The 13,927-nt window shown below is 43.7% G+C and overlaps 1 protein-coding gene across 3 annotated transcripts in view; it reads left to right on the top strand.

The window, feature by feature from the left end:
- Positions 1-9,922, top strand: part of LOC126278540 (intraflagellar transport protein 57 homolog) — a 159,876-nt gene extending 149,954 nt beyond the window's left edge. Inside the window, exon 9 of one of the 3 annotated variants that reach the window (XM_049978715.1) lies at positions 9,498-9,922. In XM_049978715.1, coding sequence (XP_049834672.1) covers positions 9,498-9,649 — 152 coding nt within the window. In that variant the 3' untranslated portion in view covers positions 9,650-9,922. The remainder of the gene's footprint in view (positions 1-9,497) is intronic. The other 2 variants (XM_049978716.1, XM_049978714.1) reach the window with 2 other exon arrangements.
- Positions 9,923-13,927: the final 4,005 nt, after the last annotated feature.

The raw sequence follows: 13,927 nt of genomic DNA, 5'->3' as shown, positions 1-13,927 counted from the left end.
CCAGGTCGGGAGGGTAGTTGCGGGATGCGAAAGCTGTTTTCAGGTTGATGGTGCAATGGTTCAGGGATTCTGGACTGGAGCAGATTCGTTTGCCACAAAGACCTAGGCTGTAGGGAAGGGACTGTTTGATGTGGAATGGGTGGCAGCTGTCATAATGGAGGTACTGTTGCTTGTTGGTGTGTTTGATGTAGACGGACGTGTGAAGGTGGCCATTGGACAGATGGAGGTCAACATCAAGGAAAGTGGCATGGGATTTGGAGTAGGACCAGGTGAATCTGATGGAACCAGAGAAGTTGAGGTTGGAGAGGAAATTCTGTAGTTGTTCTTCACTGTGAGTACAGATCATGAAGATGTCATCAATGAATCTGTACCAAACATTGGGTTGGTAGACCTGGGTAACCAAGAAGGCTTCTTCTAAGCGACCCATAAATAGGTTGGCGTACGAGAGGGCCATCCTGGTACCCATGGCTGTTCCCTTTAATTGTTGGTATGCCTGGCCTTCAAAAGTGAAGAAGTTGCAGGTGATCGGTGTGAAAGGAAGTGCTCCATCGCAGCGAGGCACTGGATGTGCGGAATATTTGTGTATAAGGAAGTGGCATCAATGGTTACAAGGATGGTTTCCGGGGGTAACAGATTGGGTAAGGATTCCAGGCATTCAAGAAAGTGGTTGGTGTCTTGCATGAAGGATGGGAAACTGCATGTAATGGGTTGAAGGCGTTGATCTACGTAGGCAGAGATACGTTCTGTGGGGGCGTGGTAACCAGCTACAATGGGGCGGCCAGGATGATTGGGTTCAAATGGCTCTGAGCACTATGGGACTCAACTGCTGTGGTCATTAGTCCCCTAGAACTTAGAACTACTTAAACGTAACTAACCTAAGGACATCACACATATCCATGCCCGAGGCAGGATTCGAACCTGCGACTGTAGCAGTCGCACGGTTCCGGACTGCGCGCCTAGAACCGCGAGACCACCGCGGCTGGCCAGGATGCTTGGGTTTGTGAATTTTAGGTAGAAGGTAGGGGTGCGGGGTGTTGGTGGGGTCAGGAGGTTGATGGAGTCAGGTGAAAGGTTTTGTAGGGGGCCTAAGGTTCTGAGGATTCCTTGAAGCTCCGCTTGGACATCAGGAATGGGATTACCTTGGTAAACTTTGTATGTGGTATTGTCTGAAAGCTGATGCAGTCCCTCAGCCACATATTCCCGACGATCAAGTACCACGGTCGTGGAACCCTTGTCCCCCCGAAGAATGACGATGGATCGGTCAGCCTTCAGATCACGGATAGCTTGGGCTTCAGCAGTGGTGACGTTGGGAGTAGGATTAAGGTTTCTTAAGAAGGATTGAGAGGCAAGACTGGAAGTCAGAAATTCCTGGAATGTTTGGAGTGGGTGATTTTGAGGAAGAGGAGGTGGGTCCCATTGTGACGGAGGATGGAACTGTTCCAGGCAGGGTTCAATTGGGATAGTGTCTTGGGGAGTTGGATCATTAGGAGTAGGATTAGGATCATTTTTCTTTGTGGCAAAGTGATATTTCCAGCAGAGAGTACGAGTGTAGGACTTTAAATCTTTCACGAGGGCTGTTTGGTTGAATCAGGGAGTGGGGCTGAAGGTGAGGCCTTTGGATAGGACAGAGGTTTCGGATTGGGAGAGAGGTTTGGAGGAAAGGTTAACTACTGAATTAGGGTGTTGTGGTTCCAGATTGTGTTGATTGGAATTTTGAGGTTTTGGAGGGAGTGGAGCTGGAAGTGGGAGATTGAGTAGATGGGGAGAGACTGTGTTGAGGAGGTTGAGGTTTGCTGGCATGGGTGTGAAGGGTGAGTGAGTTGCCTTTCCGGAGGTGGGAAACCACGAGATTGGATAGTTTTTTTGAGGTGGAGGGTGACATGCTGTTCTAATTTGCGGTAGGCCTGTAGGAGGATGCTCTGAACAGCCGGTGTGGATGTGGAAGAGGAAAGATTGAGGACTTTTATTAAGGATAGGAGTTGACGGGTGTATTCATTATCTGAGTTGATGTGTAGTTGAAGTATTAGGTGGGTGAGGGCAATGGATTGATCAGTTTGGAACTGGTATAGGGACTGATGGAAAGAAGGGTTGCAGCCATAGATGGGAACTTTTAAGTGTGAGGCCTTTGGGGGTAATGCCAAATGTCAGACAAGCCTGAGAAAATAAAATATGGGAGCGTAATCTGGCTAGGGCGAAGGCATGTGTGCGGAAGGAATGTAAATAAAACTTAATGGGGTCGTTGTGGGGGTGTTGTGAGGGTGACATGATATTAGAAGGTGGAAAGTGTAACTTGAGGCTGAAATGAAAATGAAAATAAAAATATATGGGGAGAGATAAAGGCGAACTAGAAAGCAACTGGAGATCTGGTGTGAAAAAGGCGAAAAAGTGTTGGCTGAAGCTGGGCTATGTTGATCCTGTGGTGAACCTGGGTTGATAGACAACGATGCGCATAAAGGTTAGGTGGTTGTGTTGCCGCCAAAACACATTAAAGGGTGGAGAAATTCGGGAAAATTTCGAAAAAACTACATGTAAATGTATTAAAAGGAGTGGTTTTGTGGTGGCAGATTATGAAAATGAGGCTAACAATTGTCTGACAAAGAAATAATGACGTTAAAACCTGTGGGAAGCGGCTAAAAATGATCAGTGGTGTGGGAAAAACGGAAATGGAAATAAAGCAAAAGTTATTAGAATTAGCCGAAATGGTTGTTTAATAGGTGAAAGGAACTGTTTGTGAACTAGAAACGGTGGATTTTATAGCAGCGGTAGTGTCAAAACTGGCAAAAATTTTTTTGGTTATGGTTTGGAAGTGGGTTACGTATTATTGAGTATATATAGGCGGGATAAAATTGTATAGTAGATTACGGTAAAAAGTAGAAGGTGAATACAAAGTGAAACTACTGGCAAAAACAGAAAGAGAAAATAAGAAGACAGAAAAGATTTCGAAATGCAACAGTGACAATAACAAATGTAATTGTTGGGTTCAAATTAATGATATGAATATAATAGAGGGAAACATTCCACGTGGGAAAAATATATCTAAAAACAAAGATCATGTGACTTACCAAAGAAAAGGGCTTGCAGGTCGATAGACACACAAACAAACACAAACATACAAGCAAAATTCAAGCTTTCGCAACCAACTGTTGCTTCTTCAGGAAAGAGGGAAGAAGAGGCAAAGACAAAAGGATGTGGGTTTTAAGGGAGAGGGTAAGGAGTCATTCCAATCCCGGAGCAGAAAGACTTACCTTAGGGGGGGGGAAGGACAGGTATACACTCGCACACACACACATATCCATCTGCACATACACAAGCAGACATTTGTAAAGGCAAAGAGTTTGAGCAGAGATGTCAGTCAAGGCAGAAGTACAGAGGCAAAGATGTTGTTGAAAGACAGGTGAGGTATGAGCGGCGGCAACTTGAAATTAGTGGAGGTTGAGGCCTGGCGGATAACGAGAAGAGAGGATATACTGAAGGGCAAGTTCCCACATCTGGAGTTCTGACAGGTTGGTGTTCGTGGGAAGTATCCAGATAACGCGGACAGTGTAACACTGTGCCAAGATGTGCTGGCCGTGCACCAAGGCATGTTTAGCCACAGGGTGATCCTCATTACCAACAAACACTGTCTGCCTGTGTCCATTCATGTGAATGGACAGTTTATTGCTGGTCGTTCCCACATAGAAAGTTTCACAGTGTAGGCAGGTCAGTTGGTAAATCACATGGGTGCTTTCACACGTGCCTCTTCCTTTGATCGTGTACACCTTCTCCTTTTTACCGTAATCTACTATACAATTTTATCCCACTATATATACTCAATAATAACTAACCCACTTCCAAACCATAACCAAAAAATTTATTTCCACTTTCCTCAATATCGCTGCTATAAAATCCCCACAACGACCCCATTAAGTTTTATTTACATTCCCTCCGCACACATGCCTTCGCCCTAGCCAGATTACGCTCCCATTTTTTATTTTCTCAGGCTTGTCTGACATTTGGCATTACCCCCAAAGGCGTCACACTTAAAGTTCCCATCTATGGCTGCAACCCTTCTTTCCATCAGGCCCTATACCAGTTCCAAACTGAACAATCCATTGCCCTCACCCACCTAATCCTTCACCTACACATCAACTCAGCCAATGAACACACCCATCAACTCCTATCCTTAATAAAAGTCCTCAATCTTTCCTCTCCCACATCCACACCGGCTGTTCAGAGCATCCTCCTACAGGCCTACCGCAAATTAGAACAGCATGTCACCCTCCACCTCAAAAAAACTATCCAATCTCGTGGTTCCCCACCTCCGGAAAGGCAACTCACTCAACATTCGCAACCTTTCCAGCAAACCTCAACCTCCTCTCATTGCACACAAACCCAGCCTCGCCCATCTACTCAATCTCCCACTTCCAGCTCCACTGCCTCGAAAAACTCAAAATTCCAATCAACACAATCTGGAACCACAACACCCTAATTCAGTAGTTAACTTTTCCTCCAAACCTCTCTCCCAATCCGAAACCTCTGTTCTATCGAAAGGCCAAACCTTCAGCTCCACTCCCAGATTCAACCAAACAGCCCTTGTCAAAGATTTTCTGTCCTACACTCGTACTCTCTGCTGGAAATATCACTTTGCCACAAAGAAAAATGATCCTAATCCTACTCCTAATGATCCAACTCCCCAAGACACTATCCCTGCCTCGAACAGTTCCATCCTCCGTCACAATGGGCCCCACCTAGTCTTCCTCAAAATCACCCACTCCAAACATTCCAGGAATTTCTGACTTCCAGTCTTGCCTCTCAATCCTTCTTAAGAAACCTTAATCCTACTCCCAACGTCACCACTGCTGAAGCCCAAGCTATCCGTGATCTGAAGGCTGACCGATCCATCGTCATTCTTCGGGGGGACAAGGGTTCCACGACCGTGGTACTTGATCGTCGGGAATATGTGGCTGAGGGACTGCATCAGCTTTCAGACAATACCACATACAAAGTTTACCAAGGTAATCCCATTCCTGATGTCCAAGCGGAGCTTCAAGGAATCCTCAGAACCTTAGCCCCCTACAAAACCTTTCACCTGACTCCATCAACCTCCTGACCCCACCAACACCCCGCACCCCTACCTTCTACCTAAAATTCACAAACCCAAGCATCCTGGCCGGCCGCGGTGGTCTCGCGGTTCTAGGCGCGCAGTCCGGAACCGTGCGACTGCTACAGTCGCAGGTTCGAATCCTGCCTCGGGCATGGATGTGTGTGATGTCCTTAGGTTAGTTACGTTTAAGTAGTTCTAAGTTCTAGGGGACTAATGACCACAGCAGTTGAGTCCCATAGTGCTCAGAGCCATTTGAACCCAATCATCCTGGCCGCCCCATTGTAGCTGGTTACCAAGCCCCCAAAGAACGTATCTCTGCCTACGTAGATCAACGCCTTCAACCCATTACATGCAGTTTCCCATCCTTCATGCAAGACACCAACCACTTTCTTGAATGCCTGGAATCCTTACCCAATCTGTTACCCCCGGAAACCATCCTTGTAACCATTGATGCCACTTCCTTATACACAAATATTCCGCACATCCAGTGCCTCGCTGCGATGGAGCACTTCCTTTCACACCGATCACCTGCCACCCTACCTAAAACCTCTTTCCTCATTACCTTAGCCAGCTTCATCCTGACCCACAACTTCTTCACTTTTGAAGACCAGGCATACCAACAATTAAAGGAAACAGCCACGGGTACCAGGATGGCCCTCTCGTACGCCAACCTATTTATGGGTCTCTTAGAAGAAGCCTTCTTGTTTACCCAGGTCTACCAACCCAAAGTTTGGTACAGATTCATTGATGACATCTTCATGATCCGTACTCACAGTGAAGAACAACTACAGAATTTCCTCTCCAACCTCAACTCCTCTGGTTCCATCAGATTCACCTGGTCCTACTCCAAATCCCATGCCACTTTCCTTGATGTTGACCTCCATCTGTCCAATGGCCAGCTTCACACGTCCGTCCACATCAAACCCACCAACAAGCAACAGTACCTCCATTATGACAGCTGCCACCCATTCCACATCAAACGGTCCCTTCCCTACAGCCTAGGTCTTTGTGGCAAACGAATCTGCTCCAGTCCGGAATCCCTGAACCATTGCACCATCAACCTGAAAACAGCTTTCGCATCCCGCAACTACCCTCCCGACCTGGTACAGAAGCAAATAACCAGAGCCACTTCATCATCCCCTCAAACCCAGAACCTCCCACAGAAGAACCACAAAAGTGCCCCACTTGTGACAGGATACTTTCCGTGACTGGATCAGACTCTGAATGTGGCTCTCCAGCAGGGATACGACTTCCTCAAGTCCTGCCCCGAAATGAGATCCATCCTTCATGAAATCCTCCCCACTCCACCAAAAGTGTCTTTCCACCGTTCACCTAACCTTCGTAATCTCTTAGTTCATCCCTATGAAATCCCCAAACCACCTTCCCTACCCTCTGGCTGCTACCCTTGTAACCGCCCCCGGTGTAAAACCTGTCCCATGCACCCTCCCACCACCACCTACTCCAGTCCTGTAACCCGGAAGGTGTACACGATCAAAGGCACAGCCACATGTGAAAGCACCCACGTGATTTACCAACTGACCTGCCTTACACTGTGAAGCTTTCTATGTGGGAATGACCAGCAACAAACTGTCCATTCGCATGAATGGACACAGGCAGACAGTGTTTGTTGGTAATGAGGATCACCCTGTGGCTAAACATGCCTTGGTGCACGGCCAGCACATCTTGGCACAGTGTTACACCGACCACGTTATCTGGATACTTCCCACTAACACCAACCTGTCAGAACTCCGGAGTTGGGAACTTGCCCTTCAGTATATCCTCTCTTCTCGTTATCCGCCAGGCCTCAAACTCCGCTAATTTCAAGTTGCCGCCACTCATACCTCACCTGTCTTTCAACAACATCTTTGCCTCTGTACTTCCACCTCGACTGACATCTCTGCCCAAACTCTTTGCCTTTACAAATGTCTGCTTGTGTATGTGCGAATGGATATGTGTGTGTGTGTGTGTGTGTGTGTGCGAGTGTATACCTGTCCTTTTTCTCCCCTAAGGTAAGTCTTTCCACTCCCGGGATTGGAATGACTCCTTACCCTTTCCCTTAAAACCTACATCCTTTTGTCTTTGCCTCTCCTTCTCTCTTTCCTTCTTTGGTTACGAAAGCTTGAATTTTGTGTGTATATTTGTGTGTCTATCGACCTACAAGCTCTTTTGTTTGGTATGTCACATCATTGTTTGTAGATATATTTTTCCCACGTGGAATGTTTCCCTCTATTATATTATTATCAAATCACACACTTAAGAGGAGAAATAAAAACTGTCTATACAGTATATAATGTATGAGAATCATCATACCACTTTCATCATTACTCCAAAGTTCCTCAACATTTCTTTTACTTCTGCCCTTCAAGCCAGTCAAAATAAGGATTCCAATGAGAGCATGTATCTCTTCCCCAGAACTTTTCTTTACATCCCTCACTCTAGAATAGTTGTTTTGTGATATCAGGTTTCTAATATGCGAGTCAGTGTATTCCACAAGTGGCCCAATCATGTCCTAACTAGCACTATTATTGAATGCTGTTACTTCTAGGAAGAATATTTATTATATTTTTCGATGGCATTTTTACCCTCTTTGTGAACAAAAAACAGACAAATAAAATCATAATTTTTGTCACCATCTTCCTCTCCTTCTTCTTCTTCTTCCCTCCTCCTTGTACATGACATTGCACTTCGTCTTTTTTGAAATGTATATCTCCATTTCCCTCTAAAAACATTCTTCTGTTTCTGATAAACTGTTGTGTTTCTAATTAGTTGTTGTTCTACCTCCCTGTCAGACCACTCAAATTCAAAATATTTGTTGTCATTGGAAACTTCATTTAAAACCCTTTCAGTTTGCACATCTGACAACCCTTTTTTGGAAAGGGCCCTAAAAATATAAATAAAAAGGAAGCATTAACCTGTAAAAACAGTGGTGTAAATAATCAACATAAAAAACATTACCAATTGTGTGACTGGCTCTGTACACCAAATAGAGTGCAGACAAAGATAAGCTGCACTTATTGGCAGTGTGTGGTCACTACAAGTCCATCAGCAATGCAGCTAACAGACAGAGGTTCAGTTTGAAGATAGATAGAACTGCCAGATGGGCAACAATGGATAATTTGAATTCAGAGCAAAATAACAAATTCTGGTTGACTCATTCAGCCAGTGGAACCATTCGACGGTTAATCTGCCTTCAGTTTCTGAACACAGTGTCAAAATTATTTCTCAGGTATCTTTTCCCTTCCTGGATACAAGTTGACTTTAATCTAGTAAGTCTTCAGTTTTTTTGGTTTTATTCTTTTATATATTATTCTGGTTAGCAGTTTACAAGAATGCCTAGTTGACTAATCGTCTGATAATGTTTACATTTTTTGGTAATGTGATGATATGCTTTTCTGGAAATCTGATGGCCGATGACCCATTTAATAAGTATTTGTTCATCATCTTCTTGTTTCTACAATTCCACAGATTTCAGTACCTCTAGAAAGTGTGTCATCACCTCCTGCTACCTTGTGTGACTTCAGTCCACAGTGCTTTGTCAAACTCAGAGTGCACTACTGATCACCTATTTCTTCCACATCACCTGTCTCCTCCCCTACCATACTCCATGACAATTGCTCATTGCCATACAGGCTTTTGATGTAATCCTGTCATCTTTTTGCCCATTCTTATGTGGTTCATAGATGTTTGAATCTGAAATCCATAGGGTAACACCTTTACATTTCATGTCCCAGAAATTACATTTAATCATTCCATATACCACATAGATTGTTTTGTAGTCATATCTTTCCCAGTATTTTTACAAATAAGTTGAGAAATAAGGGTAACAATTCACCAAATAGTTGAGGCACGGTTAGTCAATAGGCATGTAAACAAGACTTAGGATATTGCTAGTTTTCATACATATCTTTTTTCAGAGCTATTAGCAAATAGTTCCCCTCTTTGTTTTAATTGTGGGAAATTAACAACTAGTAATATACATGCAAAATCAGAATGCAATGAGATTAGATAAACTGTGTTTTGTGTAATATTAGGTGCTGTTAAGTGAATGAGATTTCAGTTCTGCACATTTACCAGTGGAGTTGTTTGTGGGCACACAGAAAATATTTGACAGAGTTGTGACTACATTCTGTTAATAAGAAACAACTATTAAGGTTTGCATCTTATGCTTAGACTGAACTAACAGAATACCTTATAGTAAAATAGAAAAAAAATAACAAGCACTGTTCCAGGGCTAACTTTCAGTATCTGAATCAAGTAATAATTCAGAACATAATAACTTACAAAGTATGTCAGTGATATGGACTACAGTATTAAGTTTTCATGTAAATCTGCACTTTGCTTCATTAATTACTGTTCAGCTACTCAAATTATACTTGTTTTTTGGATACTGTTTCTGATGGTTTATTTTTTTCAGCGCCATTGGTGAACATAAAAAAGGCCATTACCAAGGTTAAGAGTGAAATAACATCAATGGATGTGCGAATTGGAGTCTTGGAGAATAGCTTGCTGCAAGCCAGACTGCGGGACAAGAGCCAGCTGCAACAAGACATGAATACACCCGCCTAGTACACTGTGGTAAAGTCTGTACCAGCAGTGGTGCATTTTCAAATTGCACAAGTAAAAAGTTTTCCAAGATATTCGAAATTCTTGATACAAAGTGAGTGGTCACTTCTTGTGATATGGGAATCTGAAATCTATTTATTTGGAATTCTTGAAATATTTTACTGCTGTATATAAGAGTTAAATAATTTCTATCAGAATGGAAGTTGTTGGTTCGTTATGTAAATCCTAAATACAAAAGTATAATAAATCAATATTAAAAGAATGTGGAGAAGTATATCTGTCTTACTAGTTACTGATGGAAATTGTAGTATACTACAATCTAGCAATGGGTATGCCAGTCTGTATAGCTCATTATCAACACAGTGGAGAGATACTGTGTGTCACTACACAACCACTGCAGTGCATCAACCATTAGAAGTCACATGACTGCCAGCACTCCCTGTAATAACTCAGCTGCAACTTGAGAGCCAGTCCTGTACTCCACTATACTCATTTGTATACCTGATTCAGCTGTTACTGTCATGCTTTCGACTCATGTTGGGACTGTGCTTCGAACGATGATAGTGCTCACTCATATCAATCCAGGTATTAATTCGGCCGACATCTTTTCCAGAAAAGAAGTAACTACACACAAATAAGTACACATATAATATCAAAATCACTTTAATGGGCACACAGCCGAGAAGTTCCATAAAAAGTCAAAGTACATTCCCAATATCAGTCTGATTAGGTACTGAGAATCCCAAGAGCGGAGTGAAGTGAGCACATAAACAAATCAAAACAGAATCTGAATTAGCTCCCTCTGCTTTGAGGTTATATCATGTAGATTACTAGTTACTTTCTTGAGGTGGCCCTGTCCATTGTCTGCATGTGCTGACCTTGAAGTGATGGTGCCTTTGATATTTGGTCATGCTGCCATTTGGTGGCCAGATGTGAAGTCATGTTATTGTATTGTGCCACTCGGTATTTGAATCCTACTACACTGCACCTGTGTCCAAGTGTGTACTGGACTAGGACTGTTCAGCCTTACTACAGTGCGAGTGTATCCAGCTGTGTACTAGACATGGGCTGTTCAATTCTTGGATTTAGTACCTGTGTTCAATTGTTTGGTTGTTTTGATTCTGCTAGGCTTTCCTCTGCATTTTGTGTTCACATTTCTCAGCAGTGGCAAGTTCTTGGCAATGTTCTCTCTTCTGTATAGTTTGGGCAGTCCATTGATGGGGTATTCTAATGCGCATTCTCTTCCTAGCCATTGTTGGTCTGCAAATTCCTTGTGTTTGTTCAGGTTCTAGTTCACTTGCAGTGTATTCTCAATCACCAGAGATATCATTGGCTCCAGCTCTTAAATTCAGGGGTCAAACAATTCAGGACCTGCAGCAGAGCACTATTCAGCACATTCAGATTCTTCAGGTTTCCCCACCCACCCAGCAGCATTCGGACAATCAACCAGGAATTCTGTGTGTAGCAAGCTGAGCCTCCTACAATTTACAATGTTGCAATGATGTCCTACATGCCATTCATATTCACAGGCTTAAATGCCAAAAGTCCCACTGGTAGCAGCCCAGACCTTCCACGTGACATTCGACATGAGTCCGGTCAGCACCAGCTCTGCATCAGCTGGCCTGTCTTATGCACTGTCTTACCAGCACTGTGGCAGGCAGCCTTCCAGTCATCACTGTCACTGTCACAGCTGACCCTCCTGATGCCATTCCTGGCTGTTGCCACTGCTGTTCTTGATGCCACATTCACCTCAGTGCGGCGTCCTCCACAGCTGTTGCTTGTCCTGTCATGGCTGGACCTCCTGGTGCTGTTCTTGGCCATTCCCGCCTCTGCTGCCATTGTCATGACTGCATGTGGCTGGCTGTACAGCCTCCTTGGCAGTCTTTGCCGGTCTCTGCTGTGGCCAGCCCTCTTGACGCCATTCCCAGCAGTCAACAGCACTGCCGCCACAACTTATTCCTCCTGAACAATCCTTTTATCTGCCCACCCAGCCCCACTGGCACCACCAAACCCTTTGGTTGTTGTCATGGGCCTGGGTTGTGCCTTCTTGGACCCTTCACTGCCAGTCTTGCTTACACCCATAATTTTTGTGTTCATTGACTGATTGTCCTGTTATTTTTTTCCACTCGGCTCTAGTGGCTGTCTGCCTTGAGATGACTGGGTTTTTGTGTTGTCGTCATGATTTCACCATCATTCATGAAAGTAGCGATATTGGACTGAGCAAAGGTTGGGACTTAGTACGCATGGTGATAACTGCTCAGTTGAGTGCTCCAAAAAACCAATCATCATCATCATCATCATCATCATCATCATCATCATCATCGTCTAGTGGCTGTTCAGTGCCACATTCCCTGGGTGTTGCACTTCACTGAACATCTCTCATAATGGTGAAGGTAGCTGGGTTCCTTTATATTTGGGCACCACACTTGTTGATATGCTGAGCAGGTCGGGTAAGGCTCCTGCTTTATCTTCAGAGGTGGTTTGTCTACAGAAGAGTCACTGAGCTCTTTGCTGCCAAGTCGCCTCAGCCGCCACAGCACCTGTGGCCACAAGCCATGTTAACATGTGGTGTGCAGGTTACTGAAGACAGCCCTACAGTCACTGGCACCTATTTGTGTCCATATTGTCAAGTGTCCTTGTGACACCAGGCCTGTATTTGTTTCTGCTGACGTGTACTTAGGTCATCACTCAGCTCCCCAATGACCAGTCCATCTCATTACTAATTTTCAGTCACCCTCAGATATATGCTTCGGCCCGTAATTGCCGCTGCTACTGCTATCCATCAAACAGTGCTGTCTTGTGCCTTCGCCTGGATCACAGCTGCTGCTCACCCTCGGCCACCCTGGAAGGCTGTTCTTTGCTGGGCCTATTCCTCGACTTCCCACGAGGTCACAGGACTGCATCACTATGACTCTGGAGCACCTCCTCTTGCCACTACCGACAATTGTGGACTTCGTCATAGTGGACACTCACTACCCTTTGTCACAAAAGGACATTGCAATTGTACTTGTTTGTGGACTTTAGTTCCATAAAGCTGTACCGAATTATTTTATGGTTAATAAGAAAACAGTTGTTATTACAATATGTACACATCAATCACTACCTTAGTACACCTATTGGCTAAGGACATTTAACCTGTTATGGGGAAGTTTGTTAGAGATATCATATAGGAAAGTGAGATACCATTTCTCATTTTTAAAAGTACTAATACCAATAATATTTACTATGTTTTGAATCTGAATTCATGAAAATGTCAAAATATATGACAATCTGTGCCTTTCAAGCTTTTTTAGATCTTTAACAAGAATTTTCAGAGTTATTTGCACTCGTATTTGTTTTGACTTGTTCATACATGGTGCACATCTGATTTCCTCAGTGACCCCCACTAATTTTTTAGGCCCACCCAGGTCCTTATGTGTGTAGGAATGGACTTTAGCCTAAATTGGATATATTAATGGACTCATCGTATTGGACCAATCACATGCAGTACTTTTGCTTCACTTTCAGTGCTTATTCTGGAAGGTAATAGAAAATTATCTCTGTGTGACGATCTTAGACCTACAATGACTCGTGATAAATTCATACCTTGTACTTCATACAGAGCACATTTTTTCTGGGTGTCAGCAGTGAACCAGCAATTTTGCAAAGTTTTGTGGAACTGTTAATTCAGCCCCTGCCATTCTGTGCAAATTACTTGGATAAAATACAAAACTTATGTGCCAAGAAAACTTGCAAAATTTTGTGACAAGAAACAGCTGCTACTACATCCACAGCTACACTTCACACACACAGCCTGCAAACCATTGGCTGAGAGTACTCAACATGGTACCACATATTAGGATTTTTTCCTATTCCAATTGCGTATGGAGGGCAGGGAGAATCACTGCCTCTGTGTGCTCTGTAATTAGCCTAATTCTATCTTCACAGTTCCTATGTGAGAAATGTGTTAAGGGATGATGAATATCTCTAGATTCTTCACTTAATCCTGGTTCTAGAAATTTTGTAAATAGGTCCTTGCAGGGTAATTTCCATCCTTCTTCAAGAGTCTGCCAATTCAGGCTTTACAACTCTGACTCCTGTGAGCCAAAGAAACTTATGACCATATTTTTTGCCATTCGGATTCCACACCTTGCACAGACAAGGACATGTCAAATGCTGCAGGTCATAAGGGGAGCCTCCATTAAGATATGTAAGTCACACGATGAGACACAGTGGTGACTGTTTACCATTGAGTTTGTGGCCTGGGTTCGCAGTGTGGCTCTCTTCTTACTATATTTTGTA

Source organism: Schistocerca gregaria, chromosome 6 (genome assembly GCF_023897955.1).
Source record: "Schistocerca gregaria isolate iqSchGreg1 chromosome 6, iqSchGreg1.2, whole genome shotgun sequence".
NCBI lineage: Eukaryota > Metazoa > Arthropoda > Insecta > Orthoptera > Acrididae > Schistocerca > Schistocerca gregaria.
The sequence above is the reverse complement of the archived record's forward strand: the minus strand, read 5'-3'. Positions and strand labels throughout refer to the sequence as shown.